At 37.1% G+C, this 26,770-nt stretch overlaps 1 protein-coding gene and 1 non-coding gene across 4 annotated transcripts in view; one reads left to right on the top strand and one right to left on the bottom strand.

Moving 5' to 3' along the window:
* Positions 1-1,014: 1,014 nt before the first annotated feature.
* Wls (wntless WNT ligand secretion mediator) overlaps positions 1,015-26,770 on the bottom strand; it is a 99,017-nt gene continuing 73,261 nt past the window's right edge. For 2 of the 3 annotated variants that reach the window (NM_001356349.1, NM_026582.5), the window contains 4 exons: positions 25,777-25,920; positions 24,662-24,745; positions 16,101-16,254; positions 1,754-5,430 (listed from right to left, as the gene is read on the bottom strand). In NM_001356349.1, the coding sequence (NP_001343278.1) occupies positions 5,321-5,430; positions 16,101-16,254; positions 24,662-24,745; positions 25,777-25,920 (492 nt within the window). In that variant the 3' untranslated portion in view covers positions 1,754-5,320. Of the gene's footprint in view, positions 1,227-1,753; positions 5,431-16,100; positions 16,255-24,661; positions 24,746-25,776; positions 25,921-26,770 lie in introns of those variants that run through there. The other variant, NM_001356350.1, reaches the window with a different exon arrangement.
* Positions 23,320-23,426, top strand: Gm23941. Its single transcript, XR_003954720.1, has one exon. It is a non-coding gene; the product is annotated as a U6 spliceosomal RNA (small nuclear RNA).

The raw sequence follows: 26,770 nt of genomic DNA, 5'->3' as shown, positions 1-26,770 counted from the left end.
AACCCTAACCCTAACCCTAACCCTAACCCTAACCCTAACCCTAACCCTAACCCTAACCCTAACCCTAACCCTAACCCTAACCCTAACCCTAACCCTAACCCTAACCCTAACCCTAACCCTAACCCTAACCCTAACCCTAACCCTAACCCTAACCCTAACCCTAACCCTAACCCTAACCCTAACCCTAACCCTAACCCTAACCCTAACCCCTAACCCTAACCCTAACCCTAACCCTAACCCTAACCCTAACCCTAACCCTAACCCTAACCCTAACCCAGTTCTCTCTTGGAGAAATTTGGGTATGGACAGCTATGGGTCTGCAACCCTATAGGTGGAACAACAATATGAACTAACCAGTACCCCCAGAGCTCGTGTCTCTAGCTGCATATATAGCAGAAGATGGCCTAGTTGGCCATCATTGGGAAGAGAGGCCCCTTGGTCTTTCAAACTTTATATGCCCCAGTACAGGGGAACGCCAGGGCCAAGAAGTGGGAGTGAGTGGGTAGGGGAGCAGGGTGGGGGGAGGGTTAGGGTTAGGGGATAGCATTTGAAATGTAAATGAAGAAAATATCTAATAAAAAATTGAAAAAAAGAGAAAGTGCATTGGTGAGAAAACACTCTTTACACATAATAGTTTAAATATCCCTAGAAGACCCCTCTGATGTCAGCAGAAAAGAGGCTACTGATGTAGTTACAAACCAAGAAATCTCTATATAATAAGAAATCATTCAGTTCTCAGAAGAAATAATGCAGTAGTTTACATGAGAAATGATATTTGAATATATTTGGCATATCTGCTTGGGGAGCATTATGAGGTGAAGTTATGATGAGTTAGTATTTCTCTGAAGCCCAGTTTTGAGAGTTTAAAAACCATACCCTACTTCCAGTTTTCTCTCTTCTTTGTGCTTGTGGTTTAGATGTGAGCCCTCACTTTTCTGTTCTTGCCATCATGACTGCATATTGCTGACATGCCTCCCCATCTCCCCACCATGAAAAATAAACGGAAATAATACTTTCCTTCTAAAAATTGTATTTCTCACGGTGTTTTATCACAGAAATATAAAAGTAGCTAATACATGGTAAAAGTAAATTTATACAAGTTAGAAATGTTCTTGTAAACGTATCAGGATAAAAATGATCCTGGGAGATAAAAATACGAAAGCATATTCATGAGAGTCAGCATGCACCAGCAACTTGGCTTCATCACCTGCCCTGAGGATGAATGCCTGCAGGAAGAAAGTAAACCCAAATCAAGAAGGTATTTCTGGAGAACACTGGCCCATGTATCATTCAGAGTGAGACAAGGATCAGAAAAATGTGCTCGCTCGCTCACTCACTCACTCACTCACTCACTCACTTTCCCTGATCAAAATCCTACACTAAAATAACTACTTATGAGGTAGCAGTGTACAAGATCTCATTATATAGTACCTATTTCTCAGCTTCCACACACAAATCTGTTAGCCTCGGTGATCATCTGACAGGAGAAAATGTCTAGAATGGTGGAGCTAAAGGGCAGTTGCATGCTTCACTCTGTATGTTACAAGGAGCTCAGTTTCCAGAGTTCCTTGCACAGGCCCTGTATGGCTTGAACTCAGGCACTTGAATTGTTAGAATGAATTTTCTCAGTTCTGAGAAATGATAAAAACACATGAGGGTCATGGGTGGAACTACTTACTTCATTTTGATGAATATTCTCTTTTCCAAAGGGGAAAATGCAGACATAACATAAATTAAAAAAAAAAATCAATATGGTAGCCAAATGAAAGTGATTTTATTTTCTATGTATTTGTTGAACATACTGGTGGTGAATTTTATTTTATAGATAGACAACTGTAATCTTTTCTGAAATATCCTTTAGATTTTGTAAGATTTATTTTAGCAGTTATGTGTATGCAAAACAGGTACTCATAGCTATTTTTTCCACAGATCTGATCATCTCTCATAGTTTTCTCTCTTTCTGAGGCATTTCTTGGATACTTGGAGCTGGCTAGGCTTATCTTGGTGGACCCCCAGGGTTGTAAACTTTCTTCTTTGAAACTCAATTTTCTCTTCCACTGTCCACTGAGAATTTCTCTACTGTGTGCAATGAAATTGTACTTTGAATCCTTCAGAGTGAAGTCCTCAGCTTGTTTCTAGATCCAAATCACTGGTATTCTTAGGGTGTTGATTCATTGTATCCTTGTCTTTCCTTAATACCTGGTCTCAGATTTCAAAGTCAGTGTTTTTATTCTGGCTCCATTCAAAACAACCGTCTTTCTTCTTGTTGACCAGCATGTCTATCCATTGACTCTGCTCTGCTTCTCTGTCCAACTTTTCCCCTGATACATACGAATGTCACACATACCCCAAACCACATCCATTATGCTCCAGTCACTTATATAAAGCATTCCGGCCTCAGCTAAGTTCTGCCCTGTTTGTATCACTCTGGCTTTTGACTTCTTTGAAAACCACATGTTATTTCTTAACCTTTCTCATTTTTCTCTAATACTGAATGTGGCCATACCTGGCTACACATTATTAATGTTTTGATGCTCTGCCCAGGCATACTTCTCATTTTTAATAAGAATTGTTGATGGCAAAGTCTGCCATCAACACCCTATTCATAGTTCCCTCCAGGAAGTAATAGTTAAAACTCAGTCTAGACAAATATGAATTCTTCCGCATCCCCATCATGTTAGATGTTTTTCAAAGGTTTGCCCAGCTCAAAGGGTTCTCCTTCCTTTGCAGACTGACTGCTATTCACAAGGTCATGCTGTTTGACATGACTCACTGTGTAATTGGATTGGCACTAGGACATATTGTCTTTAGATTTGATGAGAGAGACTTGTAAATGAAAGTTGGGGTAAACATGAGCTCCTGAAGTTGAGTCCCATTAGAGATATCCCCAAGCCTATTCTTTCTGGGATAGTGCAACTTTTGAAGGGAACCATAAACTATTCTAGGAAGGTCCTTTTTTTGAGCTAATCTTGGCTTTTTCTATTTATGGACATATTGACATTTCATTCAGGAATCTTTACTTGAGCCAGGCACCTGCTAGTCCACTTCTCAGCAAGGGTCTGAAATTTGACTCTGCTCTTTGCCTCTTTATGAAGTTCACATTCATAACATTCAAACCTTGTCTGCTCTGTTTTATCTCCAAAATAATCCACCCTTCTCCACATCCTTTGCTGCTGACTGGCTCTGGCCTATGAACTCATTGCTGGATCCATTAACCCTTTCCTAGCTTCAGAGGTAATTCTACCCATATCACTTCTTTGTATAAATTTGAGCCAGACTGGTAACTTTTTTCTTTTTTTGGTTTTTCAAGACAGGGTTTCTCTGTATAGCCCTGGCTGTCCTGGAACTCACTTTGTAGACCAGGCTGGCCTCGAACTCCCGAGTGCTGGGATTAAAGGCGTGCGCCACCACGCCCGGCTTCAGGCTGGTTACTCTTACTGTGACATTGAAATCATATTTATTGTGGCTCCAAGGGCATGGAGGCTCATCTTGTGTTTTGGCACCTAACTTTACCCAAACCTCCTATAAATTACATAACCACTATGGCTTTTCTAATACTTTACTCTCTATCATTTGGTCCTGGGAAGAATAATACTTTAATATTCTTTCAGAGTATTATCCAGTCCCAAAGAATAGAGACACCTCACTCCATTTTCTAGAAGGGGAGATAACTATAATGTTGAAGTTTATTTGCTCTAATAGAAACAGAAGCACAGGCTACACTTGATTCTTTATACTTAGGTGGCAGATCAGTAAGTGGATGTTGGGTACAATGGATCACATACCCATCTAACATTCACCAGTTTAGAAAAAGGCATAAAGACAAGATCCAACCTTTAAGTGTTTTCTCTGTCACTGTTTACCATGGTTCTGGCCAAAGTTAGGAAAAACACAGGATGGGGTTTGCCATGTAGGTTAATTAAACAGAATATACCACAAACTTTGTTTCAATCATTGCTACCTAAACAATGAGACTCTCATGGAATTTTTTTTTTTAGACTGCAAAGTTAATCAATACGGATGTATAACTGATACATTAATTATTTTTTCATTGTGACCCTGAAGACAGTTACACTTTATGAATGTTAGCTTGTAATTTGGGGAATAGTTATGTCAGATAGCTTGAACAACATCACACAACTAGAGCATGATAGACCTTCGATAGAAAACGGCCTTTTAAATTCAGAATTGAGTATTTTATCTGCTATGTCATGTGGCTTCTTTAGCATCTAAAAAAGGCACAAATAAAATAAAAAGCAAACAAACAAAAGCAATGTCATAGGCTATTAGGGGTACTGAAATGAGAGCTGTGTATGCGGGTATAAAGCATCTGATTCCTCATGTATGTGAGCATTCCTTGCTGGCCTAGAATGGCTTAATACTTGATACAGAAGGTATCCCTTCACCTCCAGAAATACTCAAGCTATTTCTGCCAGCACCTGGGTACTCCAAGATCCAAGCAGATTTGAATCTGTATGCCTGAGAACTGTTGGGACAGGAAGGGGTGCATATTTACATTCATTTTATTCACATGATTAGATTTACACTTTTGGAGATTGTTTGAAGAATCTTATCAAAAGAAAACACATTTTAAGCAAGAAGTTAAAAAAAGCTTTTAGGACCCAAAGGCCATTTAATACCAGAAATCCTATTTGGGTAGTTAAGCAAATATTTCTCAAAATCCACAAACAAACAGACAGATTAGTATCAAATACACAGATTTGGTTCCAAAGCTGAAATGCCTCTGGTAAGATAAAATTTCTCATGAAGTTTGGTTATTTTATAGTAATCCATTTTTTAAAAAGTTGACATATTTGTACTGACAACTTAAATAACTCATTTGGCTACTTGGTGATATAAATAGAAAAAAGTGCCCATGGAGGAGAGTAAAAAGACTATGACATCAGCAAATGTTGGACTGCAAAGAATGTTTAAACATATCCCAGAATCAAAAGCAGAAAAAAGTCACAAACTACTCAATATAGCCCCTATTGGCCCAAACCATCCCAAGGAGTATACCCCTCTATGTGAGGGTTACTAACCCACCTGCTACAGATGCTGCTATGTCACTAATTAACAATGATCACAGGAAATGTGTCATATCAGTTTTTGTTAACATGTGCTATATAGTAGTGGCAGAAGTTTTGCAACAGCCACCATTGGAGGTCATCTGACAAATGTCCATCTGTTGTTTTAAGAAACTATACCTAAGAAGCACTAGGTATCCACTTTTCACTGAGCTCTGTATAGTAGGATCTCTACTCCAGGGGAAGAGGCTGGATAGAGAGACAATTCCAGCTCAGTGCCATACCATAGCCTCCTATTCCTGTGCTTCTTTACGGGTCAACTTGTAGATCTCAGTTGGTCCATCTACATGGGTTATAGTGGTAGTAAGCTGCAGTTCTTCCCCGCTGTGGACACCCAGGTCACCTGAAACAAGGTGTTTAGTGTTATACTTGTTCAAAGATGAAGGAGAAGCATTTCACATTCTACTCTGATAGGCTCTTTCAACATTTTTGCTTAGAATTTGTTATATATATATATTTTAAAAATCACTTTTGGCACAAAAACAGGTCATTCATGATATATGAGTTAAATAATTGCTGATATCATTCATAGTATTATTAACATTTAATGAAAGCTTACCTTGTACTTAATGCTATTATAAATACTTATTATCCAATCATATTTAAGCTGCATAAAAGCAGGCAAAGGTTCAGCCAACTATGATCATAGAAGCTAAGTAGAAAAAGAGCCTCAGAAGAAAAGCAAGGGAATCAATTCCACCTCCATGGAGAAACAGGTATATAATAGCACAACAGTGTGGCCTTACAAGCTGCATCTGAGGCCAATGCAGTAGGCTAAGTCAGTAAAAGATACCTAGAGCAGATGTACAGGGATGAATAGGCAGATAGCAGCTACTGATGATAACATACACAATGACTATGTCTCTTACAAACAAGACCTGCTTACCCTAATTTACCAAGAGCAGTTAGGAGCTTTATTCAGAAACAAAGAACCAAAAATGTATACCAAATTTTCTCCTGGCCATCAAGACTCAATATATATCAAGATTTAGAATTCATCCTCAGAATACAGTTGTTTACCTAAAATGGAATAATATGGCCTTTCCTTAATCAGCAGGAAAAATAATGGTGAACAAACTAAGAGTCTGCTAGTGACTACTCAACTATTATATATGAATGAGCTAGCAAATTAGTGAGATGAGAGTAGAAAACACCCAAAATCAATGCCCAGTTTAACTGTGAGAGGTACATACATATACACATTTGTCGATAGGAGTATAGGAAAATAGAACATAAAATGTGTGCATGTGCATGGGAGTGTGTGTGTGTATGCGTGTGTGTGTGGTTTTTATGTTACACAACTACAATATTCTCAAGAACTAAAACATTTCTTAGTTTAAAGCATATAGTTAAAATCCGGGTTTAGGATAAGCCATCATATAAAAGTTAGTTTCTAGTGATGGCACATTTCATTCACCAGAATTGCAAAGACAACCTTGGCCATAACAGGAGTAGTGTTTACTTAATAGATTCCATTCTCCTTGAAAATGTGTAAAGAAACAGGCAAAATACTTTGGCTTAAAAAAAGAAAAGAAAAAAAATACAAAGACAAACAAACAAGCAAAACCCAAAAATAGAGATTTAAGTTCTGACAGTTCTCCCTCGCCTTCCACCGTCTCTTTCTTCTTTCCGTCCATTTTGGAGATGGAATTTAAATATTTAGCCAAGGCTGGCCTCAAACTCAAGATACCATCACTGTACTTCTGGACTGCAGAGATTACAGGTGTGTACTATCATTTTTGACTCTGACACAAGTTTAACCGCTGTACAAACACTGATACAGAAATGCTCAAGTCATTCTACTAACAGAGGTAATACTCTTATTATTACCATTCTGCTGATGAAGATGCTGTGGTTAAGTATCATTCCCAAGGCCAAAACTGACTCAGTAATATTAGATGCAGATATACATCACAGCAATATGGACCAATTTTACAGATTCTAGAAGCCAACAAGACCACCAGTCAAGTATGAAGTTCAATGCAATGTACAGTAGTCATAATATACACAACTAATAATGTGGAGAGACATTTAGAATATTAATTTTCCTTTATTATATGATATGCTTTTAGCATACAAATCAGAGCATTGACAAGGGAGCGGTTGTCTATATATTTGTGTATTATTGGAGGCTTAGCATGCTCTGAATTTCCTTGTAAGAAGGAAATTTACCTGATGTGCTAGCTAAAGACTCAGAGAGTTAAAACCTGTGAAGCAAAATCTATGATTCTTGCATCTTGCAGGACAACTTTTTCCCCTTAGGGGATAGGATTTGGAGAACACCAGTAATAGAGGGGGAGTAAAGATTCCTTTATTTGGCTCTAAATCCCATTAACCCCTACTTCTGCCAAAGCTTTGTCCATCTGTTAGTTTAGAGGTTAGTCCATCTGTTAGTTAGAGGTCATGGCTTCTGGGTACTCAAAGTTTCTTCCCATTCAACACATAAAGAAGCCCTCTGAAAACATTATTGGGGGCAGATGAGGAATTAAGGGACCTTCCAAATATAACAACTCTCTCTCTTTAACTATTACCACATAAGTTTATCTTTGATTAAGACTGTCCAACATTAAGATTTTCTTTTTTTAAACAATATGGCCTTTTGGTCCCCAGCTGATCTCCATGGACATTGGTAGAGGATGTGTACCTCTGATGTATCATTGCAGGGGTGTGGTGTTGCACAGTTCTAATGGTCTAAAATGCCTTCTGGGTGCCAAGAAAGCCATCCACAGGACAAAGACTGGCAACATTTATCATATCTGTGATTATAGTTTTTTGGTAAAAAATAAAAAAAGAAAGAGAAACTTCTGTGGACATTCTGAGTGCTCATAGATTCTTTGTGAGAACAGAGGTGTTCTAATATTAAAAGGGACTCCATAATTACAACATTATAATCACCAAGGCCAAATAACACACTATTGCTCAAGAGCTACTATCAGAGAGTTCCTATACTGTGAGCTCATATTTGTTTCTCAAGGTCAAATATAGTCTGTGCAGGGTAGTTGTCTTCTTCTTCTTCTTCTTCTTTTTCTTCTTCTTCTTCTTCTTCTTCTTCTTCTTCTTCTTCTTCTTCTTCTTCTTCTTCTTCTTCTTCTTCTTCTTCTTCCTCCTCCTCCTCCTCCTCCTCCTCTCATCTATCTATCTATCTATCTATCTATCTATCTATCTATCTATCTATCTATCTATCTGTCTGTCTGTCTATCTATCTCTATCATTTATATATCTTGTTTTTCAAGTCAGTGTTTCTCTGTGTAGTGCTGACTGTCTTGGAACATGCTCTGTAGACCAGAGTGACCTTGATGTAAGAGATGGTCAGCCTATGCCTCCTGAGTGCTGAGATTAAAGGTGTATACCACCACACTTGGATTTCTCCACAAAGTCTTAAATGACTCTATCATTTACTGTGTATTTTTTCTTGGTCCTATACCAGCCTTTTTTATATTGACCTTTGAAGCCAAATTTAAGTGATAATTCTTTATAAGGAAATTTCTAGTTCAAAGCAGAATAGGAAAAACAATACTGTATTTGTAAATCTAAATTGATTTAATGTAAAGTATTACTGTTAGCTTTATGTTTATCTTAGATTTTGGGTAGTATGATGATGGTGGTAAAGATTATATTTAAAAATACATAAATGAATAGGAGGGTTTAAAATTTTTTAAAAAATAAATCAAACATACAGCATGATATCTTCCATGTAGTAATAGTCTTCAATTATTCATCAATATTTGCCTACTCTGGCTCCTACACTTAGCATCCGGGAATTGGAGTTTAGGGACAAACCCTCCACTGGAAAAGCAGGTGTACATCAGGTTAAGGATCCCTCCTGGGCAAAGATAGCTTTGGTGGAACAGGGTTCATAGAGCTTAGATCTATTTGTTAACAATAACACTCCAGAAAAAGGAAAAGAAACAGAAAGGCTGTGAAGAATACTCAGACATTGAGGGAATTTAAAAGTGCAGTGTATCTTCCTGACTCAGTTTGCATTTTTTTCTGGAATATTTCAAATTAGACCTTTCCAAGAAGCTTTTGGATCTTGCATAAAGTTCCAGAATGCACAAGACCTACTATGTGGTCTGCTGGAAGGTGATAGGTTAAAAGGGAAAGAAAAAGATAAAGATAAAAGAAGGAAGGTGATTAGGAGAAAATGTGGTAAATGTACACAATGGATTACTATTCAGCTATTAAAAGCCAAGACATCATGAAATTTGAAAGCAAATAGATGGAACTTGAGAATATAATCCTGAGTGAGGTAATACAGACCCATAAAGACACATATGGTATGTACTCACTTATAATTGGACATTAGATATAAAGTACATCAAAACCATTCTATAATTCACAGACCCAAAGAAACTAGGTAATAAGGAGGGGCCAAGAGAAGATGTATGAATTTCATTCAGAAGGGAAAACAAAATAGTCATCAGAGGTGGATGGAGAGAGGGAACTTGGTGGCAGAGGGGGTGAGGAGGGGAATGAGGATGGCAATCAGGTGTTTGGGGAGTGGGAGAGGGCTGGAAGTGGTGGGGATGAGGGAAGTTATGGGGTGACCCTAACTGAGATGCCTGCTAGTGGGAGATATAGAAACTGAAGTGGCTACCTCCCGTAGTCAGGCAAGATGGGATATCAACCCATCTACAAAATCTTCAGTTCAAAATTTCTCTTGCCTACAAGCTTCACAGGGATAAAGATGAAACAAAGAGTGAAGGAATGGTCAACTAATGGCTGACCCAAATTGAAACCCATCCCATGAGAGAAAGTCAAATTCTGACACTATTAATGATACTCTGCTATGCTTACAGACAGGAACTTAGCATAACTGTCTCCAGAGAGGCTTCATCCAGCAGTGAATGGAAGCAGATGCAGAGATCCAGAGCCAAACATTCAGTAGAGCTAGGGGAATCTGGTGGAAGAGTAGGGATAGAATGGTGTGAGCCAGAGGGTGGTACCCAAGGGTGGGTTCTCCTTCTCCTCAGAGAAGGGAGGGTAATGGGGCGGTTGGATTTGTAAGGGCAAGAATGAGAGAAGAGGAGGAAGGGGGATTGTGATTGGGATATAATGTAAATAAAAAAAATATGAAAAAGAAGAAAACCCAATGTGAAAAGATCCTTTTACAACTGAGTGAGGTCATGATACCATACAGAAGAATAGAGGGTTCCTAGGGCTTAAGAGCTACTATGGAGTCATAATATGCAAAGAACTGTTAAACTGTTTGACTTCTATGTTTATAATTATTATAAAGTTCCCCAAAAGTTTGCCAATAAGTACTTAAGACTATTTCTAATATGCTGTTTTGGAAATTGTGATAGTTTTCTACAAGGAAATATTAAGATATTTAACATCTCTAAAATCTGGACAGAACATGACAGTGGCACATAACAGTCATAGTGACAACAAAAAGAGCATGCATGTTCCAAACACATATTTAGAAAGAAATATGAGGATATGTTCTACTATTGTAGACTGGGATTTGAGCTTTCTGTGCCATTATAGACCAATCAGTCTATTTTACACAAAAATTGTGATGAGGACAACACCATAATACTTCTCAATTGTGAAAATTTTAAGTCACTGTACAAAGTAAGAAGTTTTGATGAGAATGGCCTGGTTCCATAGCTAGTAATGGCTCAGGAGCTTCACATGCCCAGTAGTGCTCTGACAAACATTACTGCTGAGATACTACAGTGACAGTGCTAACATAAGAAAGAGCCACAGAAACAAAACACCCATGGAAGGAGTTACAGAGACAAAATTTGGAGCTGAGACAAAAGAATGGACGACCATCTAGAGACTGCCATATCCAGGGATCCATCCCATAATCAGCCTCCAAATGATGACACCATTGCATACACTAGCAAGATTTTGCTGAAAGGACCCTGATATAGCTGTCTCTTGTGAGACTATGCCGGGGCCTAGCAAACACAGAAGTAAATGCTCATAGTCAGCTCTTGGATGGATCACAGGACCCCCAATGGAGGAGCTAGAGAAAGTACCCAAGGAGCTAAAGGGAACTGCAACCCTATAGGTGGAACAACAATATGAACTAACCAGTACCCTGGAGCTCTTGTCTCTAGCTGCATATGTATCAACAGATGGCCTAGTCGGCCATCACTGAAAAGAGAGGCCCATTGGTCATGCAAACTTTATATGCCCCAGTACAGGGGAACACCAGGGCCAAAAAGTGGGAGTGGGTGGGTAGGGGAATGGGGGAGAGGGTATGGGGGACTTTTGGGATAGCATTGGAAATGTAAATGAGGAAAATATCTAATAAAAATATTAGGAAAACAAACAAACAAACAAACAAACAAACAAAGACACTGCAGATTGTAGAAGGAAAAAAGAACTTTAAGCAGAAATCTACAGTTGTAGGGGTATCACCTGCCCAGTAACAGACAGAATAGTGTTGCTCACTGGGATAAAGGTCAACTCCTGTGCAGTTACTGAAGAAACACAGCTCTGAGTTCTACTTCCTCTGAAAATCTTCTCTGTGTATCTGTTTCCCAAGACAGATCCAAAGAAATGCCTACCTGACCCGTGTTTTTCATGAAGTGCTGTGAAGATCACTGAATAAAGCCAGTTTTATCTGAGCTCATAAAGGGGCAGTGTCTGGACTTGACATCCCTCAGAGAGTTTACTGTGTCATCTGTAGTGCTATTGTCCTTGATTATGTGGGGATATTGCAATACCTCTAATGAAATAAAAAAGTTATCTCCAGAGCAAAAAAAAAAAAAAAAAAAAAAAAGAAAGAGCCACAGAATCTGACAATATGAACACTGAGGAGCTTGTTTAAAATAGAGAAAAGGAGTGTAGAGGATTAGCAGATTTGCCAACAAAATCCAGAAGAGTTCGTGTGGTCAGTGCTCATTAACTACAACTTGTTAGCTGTCAGGAGACATCATAGGACAAGCTAATAACTAGCAGGAAATCTTCTTGAGATGAGTCTGCTTTGGATTAATAATCCAAAACAAGGTTTGCTCCTATAGACAAGCCCAATGAGAAAATAATTTTAGGAATTGTACCTGCTATCAATCAGGGTTTACTAGACATAGATGACAATCACTAGGTATTAGCCCACAATTTTGAGGAGATCTCTACAGATCTACAAAGATGTACTGTCTTGTAGTGATGCTATATAGACAGATGACTTAATTCATAATGATGATCATGTAAGAATTCCTACAATTATATCAGTATTTATTAAGTTCTTTTATAGTGGGACTGCTATTAGGTCCTTTCTTATAGTCAAAACTGCAATGAAAACTCTGCCAGTCTCTAAGTGTCATCAGTTAATTGATTCTATTACTTAGTGCACATTCCATGAGGTTGTAAAAACATTAACCAAAGGTCATAAAAAGGGAACTTTCAATTAATTATAGGTGCTAAGACAGAAGATAAAATATCGAGTAGGTTTATACAAAACTTCACCAATAACTTAGTTATGTTTTTTTAACTCTCCATGAACCTGTGGAGCTATGACAAATGATGAATCTTAGCCAGATACTTACTTCTAGTGGATATGTATGCAAACATTCTCTGTCATAAACTTCTTATTCGATTTATGATTTATTTATGTGTAAACTTCTGATGATTTTTTACCATGTGATCATAGTCTGAAAGACATATACATGCTGAGGACACAGAGAGGAGGACACTCACTCACTCACACTCTTTCTCTCCTTATTTCCCCTCATCCCTATCCCCTTTTTCTAAGAGAATTTTCATAGGATACTTTTTAGAATTTAATAATAAAGGCCAAAACTATTTTTCAATGTGTCCCTTTTTCTTCCTGTGACTTCAACTAACAGGCCCCACAAGTTAGAGCCCCACAGTTCCTGTGGAGCTAGAACAAAGGCTATATTGCTTAAACTCCTGCTGTTTTAGGATGAGGTGCTAAATGCCAGTTTCTGGCCTCAGAGGAACACAGAAGGTAGGTCAGCTACAGTGGCAAAGTAATTCAGACTTAGATAAGTAAATTTTTTATTATACAGCAACTCTAAATATCTCCTAAGACAAAGTCTCACCCTTCACCAAAGCTCTTCCTCCTCCACTGCCTCAAGGGGAACAGAGGACAAAAAGACTATGCTGGGGCTGCCCCTCCTCCCACAGTTAGCATTTTTTTTTTTTTTTTTTACATTTAGGAAACATAGAAATTGTTTTATTTGCTATTTTCTTGAAAAGCAAAACCAAAAACCAAAACAATATCAACAAAAACACATCAAATTCAAGTCAAGCCAAAGACAATGTGGTTTCTGTTAAAGTCCAGCATGATGACCATGAAATAAAACAAATGTTCTTTTTTATAATCCATGATCCCATTATGATGGCTCTATGGAGATTGGCTGTTTAAAAAGCTGCACGTTCCACTATGTTAAATATTGTAACACATGAACTAACTAGCAGTGGAACAGAAACTAATGGATGCCTAGGTCTCAAACCCTCTAGAAAGGTGGGAAGTGGATAAACTGACTCACCTAAGACCCATGGCCAGAGACAGATTAAAAACAGAATGACAAGAGCTCTTCATTTTAAAGAAGTAGAAATATAAGAAGGAAGATAAGGATGTTTTCCCAAAGAAGCAACAGTGTAGTATGAAAACAGATGATAGTGGGACTGAACAATCCTTGCTCTGAACATTGCAGTCACCTCTCCTGGCTCCTCCTCATTTCAATTTTCTTTTCTTTTCTTTTTTTTTTTTTTTTGGTGGTTTATTTTTTATTATATATTTCCAAATTTTCAGAACAAGTTTTAAATTTCCCCTTTTATTTTTTTTATTTTAATTAGGTATTTTCCTCATTTACATTTCCAATGCTATCCCCAAAGTCCCCCATACCCTCCCCTCCACTCCCCTACCCACCCATTCCCACTTTTTGGCCCTGGCGTTCCCCTGTACTGGGGCATATAAAGTTTGCAAGTTCAATGGACCTCCCTTTCCAGTGATGGCAGACTAGGCCATCTCATTTCAATTTTCTTATCTTTAGCTAATCATCACCATCATGTGTCTCTATTATTAGCACTAAGATTGGTGAATTTCATGTTTTAGCTACACAGTGAGATGTTATCTCCAAAAGAGAAAAACAACAAAAACCAAAAGCTAGAATTAAGCTTGCCCTTAAAGAACTAAGATTCCATCAGGAGAGAGAAGGCATGGGATAGATCACCTCCCACATCTATGCCATAAAAAGTTCAACCATATTTCCTCAGATCTATTCCTTAGGAGTCTAGTTTCATATCCAAGAAAATTGATGTAATTTAAAACCTCAAGAAACTCTGTTACTCCAAATTCTTATAAGACAAATAATTTGTTGTATGTATGTATACATATTTGTTTGTGCATACATATAAGGTGCATGGGTCCATGTGTGTATATATTTGGGTGGAGGACAGAGATAGATGTCTGGTATCTTTTTCAACTGCTTTTCAACTTATTATTATTATTTAAATATTCATTTATTTTATTTATATGAGTACACTGTAGCTGTCTTTAGACACACCAGAAGAGGGCATCAGATCCTATTACAGATGGTTGTGAGCCACCATGTGGTTGCTGAGAATTGAACTCAGGACCTCTGGAAGAGCAGTCAGTGTTCTTAACCTCTGAGCCATCTCTCCAGCCCCTCAACTTATTTTTTGAAGCAGCATTTTTTCAATAAACTTGCAAATCTTTGCTTTAGTTAGTCTTAATGACCAGCAAGATCCAAGGATCTGCTTGTCTTTATTTCCTCCCCGACATTCCTTACTCCATTGTCTGGGCTACAGACACCATATTGCCATGCCTAATTTTACGTGGGTGCTGATGACTCCCATTTAGGTACTTGTACTTATATGGCAAGCCCTTCAGCATTTGAGTCATCTCTAGCCCCAATAAGTTATTAAGATGACTTGCAGTGAAACTTCATTGATGTTTATCAACCTGGCTCAAACTTACCTAACTACTAAAACCTGCCACCAGCATACAGAAATAATGTTTTATATGAGGAGACAATATATAGGCAGTGCCCCAAAGAGGACTTTCAGCAGGCTCTCATGAAGACAGAATCCACACATTCACTATACACACACACTGAGTACTTAAAAGAGAGGCCAAGTTCTAATGCAAGGATATGTCAGAGTGTTCATCTCTGTACCAAGTTAGATAGAACACACTAGTACTAATTTCAGAAAACATGTCTTATGTTACACTTGCAATGAGGATGCAGATAGGGGAAAGGAGGTATAAAAAAGATAAAGAGTAAGTATGGTGGTAAAACATTGGCCATTTGTTACATATGAATAGCATTGGGCAAGGATATTCATTTCCCTTTGTGATGGCTAGTGCAGAGACGGTTCTTAGTTTCCTTTCCTCTGACATAACCAGACTGCCTAACTGCAATTAGTTTTTGGGTCACTGTTTTGGGGGTTTCTGTGATTATAAAGTAGGAAAAGATAGCATTCTCAGCATTAGGAAACAGGATTATCTGAAAACAGAAGAGTGGTTTGAAAAAAAAATTCTTGAAAAAAATGGAACTATATGTCAATGGACGAATACCTGCTAAGCATACATGAGTCCTAAGTAGATCCTAGCACGTGCACACACACACACACAGAGAGAGAGAGAGCGAGCAAAAACTCATAAAGAGAACCAAGAAGAAAGGAGCAAATCACAGGTACCTGTACCCAGTAGCTCAATATTTAACTGCCACTATTGGAAGAATAAAAGTGGCATACTTTCATGTAGTAATTTTTACTCAAGTAAAAGAAAAACAAATTTTATTCTTTACTACTAAAACTGGAACATATTTTATAATAGTCAAACATTTTCAATATATTTTACAGATTAAAAAATGAATATTAAAGAGCTATCTAGTTTGTGCTGATTTTTTGTTTTATGGTTCCTGAATTCCTCCAGTTACATTGGTAGTATTAGAAAGACATCTGGAAGAAGCTTTAACTGATGAACACAGGGTTTTAGCTGTCTAAATCTTGCAGACAAGTCTACTACATACTGAAAAAATTTGCAATGAAAAGATAGAGACTCACCATTAGACTGGTCTTCCCCATAGTTCTTATGGGATGGTGCATACAAGAACATCAAAGCAAAGACATACAGGTTCCACATCCCATAGATTCCAGTGAAGAAAGCACTGCTCACTTGAACTGTGACACCACCCCATTTCCAATGGCCTTCTGACACCTATAGATTAAAAAAAAAGGGGGTATTAAAGTGAAACAGAAAAGCATAATACCAATATAGAAATCAATCAACATGAAAGCCAAGTCTCTAAATGGAAATGTTAAGGGCCCTAAAAGACTCCACATTTTAATGTAAATAAAATCCATGTAAATTAAGGTCTCCTGAGGATTTACTAGTGTCAGATGCAAAACCACAGTGGTTCTAATTTTGGCTATATATTACAATACCTTTGAGAATATCTTTTCCTAGAAACTGAAGTCTAAATACTCTTTAGTTAGAGAATTTGACTCCATCCACAGCTATAATTTCTTCTTTACTTTCTTCATATCTGAACAAAAGTTCCCTGAAACAAAATCATCTATAGTTTGCTTGCTGAAGCTGCAACATCTTTGGTGCTTGATGTTCTATGTGTATGCAGTAAACAAATCATGCACATTTACTCAATGAAGAAACAATGAAGTCTCTGGTATTCTGTTCCCTTAAAAACTTTCAGGGTCCTAGATTAGAATTGAATATATATATAAACTTTCTAGAAATTATGTGGGGGACAGTAACAATATATCACATTTATTTATGAAATGTCATTCTAGCTACACTACTCAAAAAAGTAATTAAGAAACTTCCACATACTTTCCGTTTTTGCAAGAGATGTTCAGAAATTGCTTTTGTTTGAGAAAATGACTTAGCAATTGTTTTCAGAATGTTCTGAAAATATATGATTTATACTAAGAATTGTTACAGAGCTGTTGAGTTGAGTGACTAATAATTTGTACAAGCAGTAGGATCACTGAAATGAATTTGAACACTTCTGTTTGCTATAGGAAATTTTAAATGTAGATGAAAGGAATTGCTGGGTACATGCTTTTCTGGCAGCTAAATGAGTCTGGGTTATACTTCTAAATTTGGAGATGGCAAATGGATTTAAATGTTAATGACTTCAACAAAAATGTGCTTGGTTCCTATTTATGACATAGTGAATCTATGTTTCTTCAGGCCTCTCTAAGGGTCCCTAAGCCTAGTAAGGTATTAACTCTGTATTTTTTTCCTAAAAACCTGGAGTGTCAGGAAACCAGGAAATCCAATTATAGACTTACCATTGTTAATTTATCCCTTGTGCTATATAATTTTTCATGTTTGTGACTCATAAAACAAACTACTACCATAAACTCATTTTGGAATTTACTTCAATTTAGAAAATTTATTTTGGAAAATAACATTTTATGAAATGTCCTGGTTGTGGTTCTGACAAATATAGAGTTTGTAACCATTACTTTTTTAGGTCATCTGGCAGCATTGAAGCTATTTATGATTTCTTAGCAATGTCTCCAAATACCACTCTAACATTAAAATACAGATTGTGCCCACTTTATGAAAATTGTATCATGTGGAATATAGACTGATGTTCAATGAATATGCAAAGAAGCTGTAAGAGAGTTGAAGAAATCTATGCTCTGGTCTAGTCCAATTAACAGATAAGGCTGGGCTCATTAGCGGCATATATATCAAAAGATGGCCTAGTCGTCCATCACTGGAAAGAGAGGCCCATTGGACACACAAACTTTATATGCCCCAGTATAGGGGAATGCCAGGGCCAAAAAATGGGAATGGGTGGGTAGGGAAGTGGGGGGGAGGGTATGGGGGACTTTTGGGATAGCATTCTAAATGTAATTGAGGAAAATATGTAATAATAAAAAATATTAAAAAAAAGAAAAAGGTAACAGGGGTAAGTGTGATCAAAATTCATTATATATAAGTATAAAAATGTTGTAATAAAACCTATTATCATCTATAATTAGTGTATGATAATAAAAACTTAGAATTCAAAAAAAAATAAAGTAATGGCACAATACTGAAAAAAAAAAGGATATAAGCAAGACAGAAAAAAGCAGCTTTTCCATTCTGTTGGGACAATGGGCCTTGGTTACAGTTTTGAGTATAAGCTGAGAAAATTCATAATTTATATTTTAATTTAATTGAAATTTAATTTACATAATTTGCTTTCAATTTCTCTGAAGATTTGCATTAGAATTTTTAATTTTTGAGATTATAACATACTTACATTATTTTCCCCTTTCTTTTACCTTCTTCCAAACTCTCCTATGTACTGTCGCATACCCAACTTCTTTCAAATTCACAGCTTCTTTTTTATTTAAATGTGTGTGTGTGTGTGTGTATATATATATATATATATATATATATATATATATGTGTGTGTGTGTGTGTGTGTGTGTGTGTACATGTGTAACTAAATGTATAAGCATATCAACATGGTCTTATAATCAATGTATTTTTTTTTTTTTGCTTGCTTATAATTATGTTTTCTGGGCTGACCATTTGGTATCAGGTAACCAACTCAACAGCTCGACACTGGGGAAGACTATTTCTTCTGCTTTCAGCATTCCTTAGTTGTCTGTGGTTCTTTGTCTAAGGTTGAAGCTTCTTGAACTTTCCTCATTACATAGAACTGATATATTTGATGGATTACTTCTTCTTAGGATTGGCTAATCTAAATAAATATCTGTAGGTCTGGTACAGTATTCAACTGACATCTGTTGTTACAGAGGTATTATTAGAATATCTGTGGAAGCAAGGAGACAGAAAAATAGGAGACCTGGTACTCAACAGTATTCAGTATCTGATGATACAGAGATGTTATAAGAATGTCTGTAGGAACATAAGGAAATGGAAAGGAGAGCTAGAACTGAACAAAGGAATTCAGCAAGGTGAACAGTGATTCACTATTGACTGAAGAGAAGTTTTAATGGATATAGATACCTCTCACAGTTGAAGATACTAATGAGTTAGGCAACTGAAAGTAGAGGATGGCCATGTCACAGAGAATTAGCTGTGAGAGACCTTGAGTCTTAACAAGTTGTCTAGAGAATAAACACAGGCTTTGAGTGGTGAGACTACTATATTCCAGGATAATATCTGAGCTCTGAAGGTCAGGTTTGTTAGCTTTGTGTGGGAGAAATGAAAATTCTTAGCTTGTATTCAAATGTAAGAGGAAGAAGGTCTTTCAGTGGGTGTACAGGGACTACCATAATAACTGGGGCTTTGAAGGAAGGAGAATCTCAGAGTAAAACAATTTTTATTTTTCCTAAAGAAAGGCTAATGAAGTCCAGGTGAGGAGAGGTCCAATGAGGGCAACACCGTTAGTTGGTGAGGGTGAAGGTTGTGGGAAATATCACTATGCAAGGAGTTGGGGAAACCACCAGATTTATTCCTGGGAGATACAGATCCTGGGTCAGAAGTTGTAGAGGATCTAATCAAAGACAATACTACTAGATGATTAAGAAGGAAAGAGTAGCGATGGAGAAGAAAGAAGAAAAGGGAGATAGGTGACAGAAGAAGAGCAATGAAAGGAGGAATAATCTGACTGAAAGTAAAGAAAATGTTACAGTTCATAATAAATTACAATAAATTTATATAAAAATGAGAAGAAAAGTCAAATATGTGATAAATATACACTATATCCTGTGCTCTATTGGATTCCTTTATTACCACTTGGAGTAAGTAGTTAGCAAGGTAAACCAGAGTAACATTCATTCACTTCATATGAAAGATATCATTTAGTATCTACACTATTCTATGAGGTAGAAAGGTGTAGTGGTTTGAATAAGAATGGTCCCTATAGGCTCATATATTTGAACACTTGGTTCCTAGTTGGTAGAACTGTTTAGGAAGGATTAGGAGGTGTGGTTTTGTTGGGAAGAGTGTCACAGGGGGTTGGAGGTTTCAAAAGCTCACACTATGCCCAGTTATCCCTCTCTCTGCTTTATGCTTGTAAATCAGGATGTATCCTCTCAACTACTGTTCCAGTGCTAAGCCTTCCTGCTTGTTGCCATGGTCCCTGCCATGTTGACCATGGACTCATCCTCTGAAACTATCACCCCCCCCCCCCCCCGCCAATAAAATGTTTTATCTAAAAATTGCCTTGGTCATGGTATCTTAACACAGCAATAGAAAAACAACCAAGACAGGAGACAGTATTTCTATTCAATTTATGGATAAACTGAAGTGCACAAAGGTATCTTGTGCAAGATTGCTTAACTAGAAAGTCATAGTCATGGGTTCAACTCCAGAAGGTCTTCTTAGTGACTGTACAACACAAAGATAAGACATTATCTTAAGCAGGGTTAGTCTCTAAAAAAAGCAGATTGAACAACTACCATGGAAGCTTACTTCAGTGGCCACTGTTTAATTAGTATATATACACAAGTCTATGTGTTCAAATCTGGGGTGGGGTGCGGCAATAAAACCACACATGCCCTGCATATCCTAAACACAATAATATACAATTTATTATAAGTAATATATGGATAGAGTATCTCTTTCATGATTCTCTTCATATATATATATATATATATATATATATATATATATATATATATATATATATATATATATTCCATGATGATAAAGAATACATAAGAGCTGAACCTGTCTAAGAAAATAACAGCTGGGGCATGGTGGTGCACGCCTTTAATCCCAGCACATGGGAGGCAGAGGCAGGCGGATTTCTGAGTTCGAGGCCAGCCTGGTCTACAAAGTGAGTTCCAGGACAGCCGGGGCTTTACAGAGAAACCCTGTCTCGAAAAACAAAAAACAAAAAACCAACAAACAAAAAATCCACCCACCCAAACAAACAAACAAACAACCCCCCCCCAAAACAAATTTGGTTCCCTTCTATTGGTTCTAGGATATACACATGGTTTAGAATACACTTAAATACCCATCAACTTATATCTGTAAATGCTTATTTCCTGGTGGGCAGAGAGGTAAACTACATAAATATATTATGCAGATATTGTAATCCCAGAGTTCAGAAACTGGCTTGTATTTTCCACTTTGTTTTCTAAATTACTCGTGCTTTAGAGATGCTGAACTCTGAGCACAATCCCACTAACACAAACCAAAATGAGTAACCTCAAAAGAGCAGGCCTTGTAGATTCAAGTTCATACAATAGTAAGTTATAAAGGTAGCTATTTCCTATTTTAACTTTCAAAGAGAAAACTCAAGTATTTACAATACCAACCATGTTACCCTTTATACACTCATTTTTTTTTTCCTGATTTTACATTCCAATAACTCTCTTCTGTATAGGAGCTAATATATATCCTGCAGCCAAGTGAGGTCAAATCTCTTTATACCCAGTAGTTTTGACAACCAGCAATCTATTGAAAACATTTCCAAACTCCCAACACATCTTACAGGAAACGTTTGCTTATATTTGTGTAAGCCAAAAAAGAACTTGGGAACAGGCTCTCTGGGTATTTATCATGTATATCTTGATCTACATATCAGTCCTCTGGGAGCTCCTTCAGTGAAGGTCTCTGAACATCTCTCTTGCACTGTACTTCTGCTCTTTACCAACACCACTTCTAAACTGAACACTTCTCTCTTCTAGAAAGAAAGGGGCTGAAAGACTAGACTCTACAATAGCATTTCTTCATTGCTGTGACTCAGACCATTAAAATAGCAGGCATTAAAGACCAAATCCCAGCCCAAGCTACAAAGCCTAAGCTTACATTCCAACAGTTTCCTATATGCCTTTCATTCCTGGCCTCAGAGTTTCAATATCCTGGCAAGATTCCCCACATATATTTCATGAGGTGTAAATGGAAGCTCTCCCAACAAGTATAACAAGGAGTTTTAAAAACACGCCTTTTACCTAAGGCTGAGATCCATTTTAAAAAGTTACCCAATAGATTTTCTTTCAAGTAAGCTTATTGCTCTGACATTCCAAAATGATATTAGAAAATAAATCCTCTGATGACTATATTAACAGTACCCGGGACACAGTTATGCAGGAAAATGTTTTAGCTATCTATAAATAAACCTTTTTAAGAGAGGAAAAAAAAGAAAAAGCAGCAGGAGGAATGTGTGGTACTAATGGAATTCAAAGACATCATATCCCCTTAGAGTTGAAATCCACCCACCAGACTATTGCAGCTAATATAAAAGCAGGCTAGAGCCCAATACTGGAGCAATGGTAAATTAATCTTTCTCTCCAAAGAAAAGCTGCAAATTCTGTTGTAAGATAGTTTCCATCACTTTAAAATGTGCAACAGTTAAACATGTACAAGATTAAATTCAGCAAGGCACAGTCATCTTAGGAATTAATCCCTTTAGAATTTAGGTGAAATGATTTTTGCAGAATTAATTCAGTGGGAAAGGCAGTGGCCTGAAAGTCGGTACTTGAAGACTCCAGTTTTGTAAAAGGGCAGAGGCAGGCCTGAAGAATGGAAGTGCTCTTCCCGTTCATATCCCAGACAGCATGGTCCATCTTACTGAAGACTCCACTTCTGAATGGGTGATTCCTGTTCTCAAAATAGGGAATTCAGTAGGCTGCTTAAGAACAGCATATTGCTAAGTGGCTGGAGAACCAGGAAACATAATGGTGACATGAGGAAACTAGCCAAAAGTGGAGTGAAGTCTAACCTAATCCCTCTGCTTGAATATGGGTGTATTGAGTTAAAGGTGTATCCATTAGCTAGAGAGATTGCTCAGCTGATAAAAGATATTTGCCACTGAAGCTGATGATCTGAGCTTTATCCCTGGTGGAAGGAGGAAACTGACTCCTCTCACACATGTGCTCCATAAGGTAAAAAAATGTGTAAACAAATGTAGGTATGTTGTTTTATGAATTTATACATGTAGTCAACCCTGAATAGAGCCAGAAACTCAATACAGCCCAGTCTATATAGCCAACAGAGGAGGCTCAAAACTTGTAGTCCCTTGTGTGGAATTAAAGGGATCAGAACTGAGCAGAAATAAAAGTATCCTTATTTTCATTTTCTTTTTAAAAATTATTTATTTATTTTTTAATTTTCATTTTTAAATTTAAGTTGGTACTTCCTTTAGTTATGAATGTCCAAAACAAATATTGATGATATTAGCATTATCGACAAATCATATGTGTATCCCAATTAAGTGCTAAAGACATTTTTATAATAAGTCTAAGTTAAGTTATCTGTAATGTGTGTGTGTGTTGAATGCATGTATATATGATTCTCTTTGAAATCTAAAATATTTTATTTTACTTATTTAGAAGCATTCTGGTGCTCGCTTTGGCAGCACATATACTAAAATTGGAACGATACAGAGAAGATTAGCATGGCCCCTGCGTAAAGATGACATGCAAATTCATGAAGCTTTCCATATTAGGAAAAAAAAAAAAGCATTCTGAGAAGTGAAACAGTTTTTCTAGATTGCCAAAAGAATCCATGTAGAGTTCATGGGCTAAAGGGAAATTGTTAGCAGATGAAAGGATGAAACTGTCTTCTCTTATGGCTTTGCCAGGATGCTGCTCCATGCTGTCCAAGTATAGCAATGGTAGAAACCCAGCAAAAGATCCAGAATGATTGAGTTCTAGTATCCAACTAGTACGCATTTTGAGAATGCGTACATTTTTGGTTTGTTTTTGTTTGTTTGTTTGTTTGTTTTTGTTTTTGAGACAGGATTTCTCTGTATAGCCCTGGCTGTCCTGGAACTCACCTTATAGACTAGGCTGGCCTCGAACTCAGAAATCCGCCTGCCTCTGCCTCCCATGTGCTGGGATTAAAGGCGTGCACCACCATGCCCAGCTGTAGCTGTTCATTCTTATGTCATGCCAGGGATTCTACTAAATACTTGGCAATATTACTTCTATATATGGTACTATTACATATTTTAAAAAGATTGAACCCAAGAAGTGTTAAATAACCCATTTAAATTAATACATTTCTGGAAAACAGAGTATATGGAAACATCCAGAAGCCATGGAGTTAATATTTTCCCAAACAGGGCTAACAGTCCTTGCCTTATCTCAGAAGAACTTTGTGAAACCCAAATGACTAACATGTGCATAATAATCAGATTTTAGATAGACTTTTTCAATTTTTCAAAGTAATCAATATTTAAAAATTATAATCATCATTACTGAGATTTTAATGTACATTATAATTTAAGTTTTAGAAGTAGTCAGTATAAAGGTAAGATTCTCTCAATGAGACTTGAGTTATGTTCATATTTAGTTAGCAATGTAATTACCACACAGATTGGCTAAAAATCTGTAAAAAGACCTTTATTAATGCTAGGTAAGGACCTAAAACCAAATTAACCACATGATTGTCAAGCTTTTTTTTGCCACAGGGATTGAAATTTTTACTCTTTTAAGTGAAATGTCCCTTCCATATGGCTACAGGTTTTATTTAGTAACTTTCTACAAGGTAGAGCTGGAAGGGCAAAGCCAGTCTATGTTACCAGTCTATGGAAAGTCCCATGTTAGAATGGTCTAAACAAACAAGGCTTGGTTAGCAAAAAAAACCAAAAAGTCTCTTTACTTTTGTCCTCAGCAGCTCTGCAAAATCTCCTGTGCTACAGGAATAGTCTCTTGAGAAGCCTTAAGTAGGATCCACTCACCTGACTAACGATGAAGAAGATAACAGTCATGGCAGCACAAGCCAAGGTGATAAGCATGAGGAACTTGAACCTGAAGATCAGACCCTATTAGGAAAGATAGGAAGAGCGTTTTAATACATTTTCATTTCTCCCTCTCTTTCTCTCCACATATGTATGTGTGTGTGTGTATATATAAAAATCTGAAAAACCAAATATCTAAGAATGATAGTAAAATGATTTCACATATTAATACCCTTCTTGCAGAGGTAAATGTGACTGAGGAAAGTTTTGAACAAAATACTTCATATGTTTTTATCTCTCATGAAACAGTGATGTTGGAGCCTAGGCAATTACATTCACAACAGGTCATGAGGCTGTCAATTTCACTATAATCAGGTTATATAATTATCCATGAAGGTTCAAAGTTACCAAATGCAAGTTACCTACAGTTGTAATAAAATTCTTCTCCAGTTGTGTATGTGGTGCATATTAATAAAAGTGAAACCAATTTGGTTGAATTTTCTCACTTGTCACTCCAGCTCTGAAAACATACAAACTTGATAAAGTACTTTGGTTTCCATAAATAAATAAATAAATAAATAAATAAATACAAAAAATTCAGGATTGATGTTTACTGATTAGGGTATTTTCTGTGCAGATTGGCTATGCAGAATCCCCTGATTCTGCAGTTTTTCCTCTCTTTTACATAGCAAGCCATTTACACAATGAACCTAATCAATGTGTCACCTGTATTAGAGATTGGAGGAGGCTAGGTGTTTATCTTGAGTAAGGGATGTGGCCTATAAGCAGATTATTGAACTCTATACAAGTAGCCACTAGCTATTTTAGAGATTGTGAACTACTAGAGTCTGGGAAGCATGGGTCAGAAAGTTTGCTCAGAGGATAAAGGTATTTGCCACTCATACTTAGCAACCTGAATTTAATAATTTAACCCCTTGAATCCATAAGTAGAGAGCTGAACCCACACAGCTGTCATTTGACCTCAGCACTTATGGTGTGATATGCACACACACACACATACCCCCCCCCCCCACATCAGTTATTGATTTTTTTCAAGTCTGGAAAGCTGGAGATTATGAGCATTAGCTCTAGAATAAGTCAAGATAGGTGCTTACCTCATAGTGCAGCCTCCGGACTTTGCTCATGGCTGGGAGGCTAGACTGCTTCCCACTGATGTTTCTAAATACCTGAAATACCATGAAGCACAGAAACAGGAAATAGAGGCAGAGGCAGATACCTGCCACAATGATGAAAGCCATCTGAAAGTGTACAGTGAAGGAAAGGTTAAGTTCACCAAGAACCTGTGCTAAGAGGGTACAGCACTCTTCTCAGCTGTGTTGGCAACATTCAACTTTGTCTCCAAATGTTCAAGCGGTTTTGAGGAAGGCACTACTATTAAAGTCTGGTATTCTGATACCACTGTTAGGGGTTTTCTGACAAAAATTCATAGAATGAAACATTCAAACTATTCTAGTTCAAGAAAAAAAGAAAAACTGTAGTCTATTTTCACAAATGGGTTCCTCTTAGAGCTAGCAAAGCAGAACCTGTTTTTCAAGTTTTTTTTTTTTTTTTTTTTTTTTTTTTGTATTTTGAGGAGATTCAAATTTGTTATAAATTGAAAAGCACTAGAATAGTGGATACAGGTTACTAAATGGGAAGTAGTTTTAAAATTACTGAAAAAGTCCAAATAAAGATGCTTGAGTTCCATTCTACAAATAACTAATCATACTTCCTAATACTAGAAAACAAAAGTAAACATGTTTGGAAACCATTGTGCTGTGTTTGAACTTTTATAAGACATGAGTGAGCTACCCTGGGGGTGCAAATTCAGCAACAAAGGCAAGGGACCTGGCAGAGGATGGAAGGACATAGAATAAAGGCATGGAATGTAGATACAGATAGTATACCCACTGAGGACATTTTGAGCCTGCCACTAGAGGCCATACTGCGAGAATCAGCAAGATGTAGGAGAGAGTGTGAATTGTCAGGAATAGCAGATAACCAGATTGCAGCTACTCTCTGTTCTAACAATTGTATCCAGAATTGCTTATATTTTCCCCATATTTTGATAGGTGTGAACTCTATATCCATCTTTCATAAAGTAAATTT

Source organism: Mus musculus, chromosome 3 (genome assembly GCF_000001635.26).
Source record: "Mus musculus strain C57BL/6J chromosome 3, GRCm38.p6 C57BL/6J".
Taxonomy (NCBI): domain Eukaryota; kingdom Metazoa; phylum Chordata; class Mammalia; order Rodentia; family Muridae; genus Mus; species Mus musculus.
Note: the sequence above shows the minus strand (reverse complement) of the source record. Positions and strands in the feature narration are given on the sequence as shown.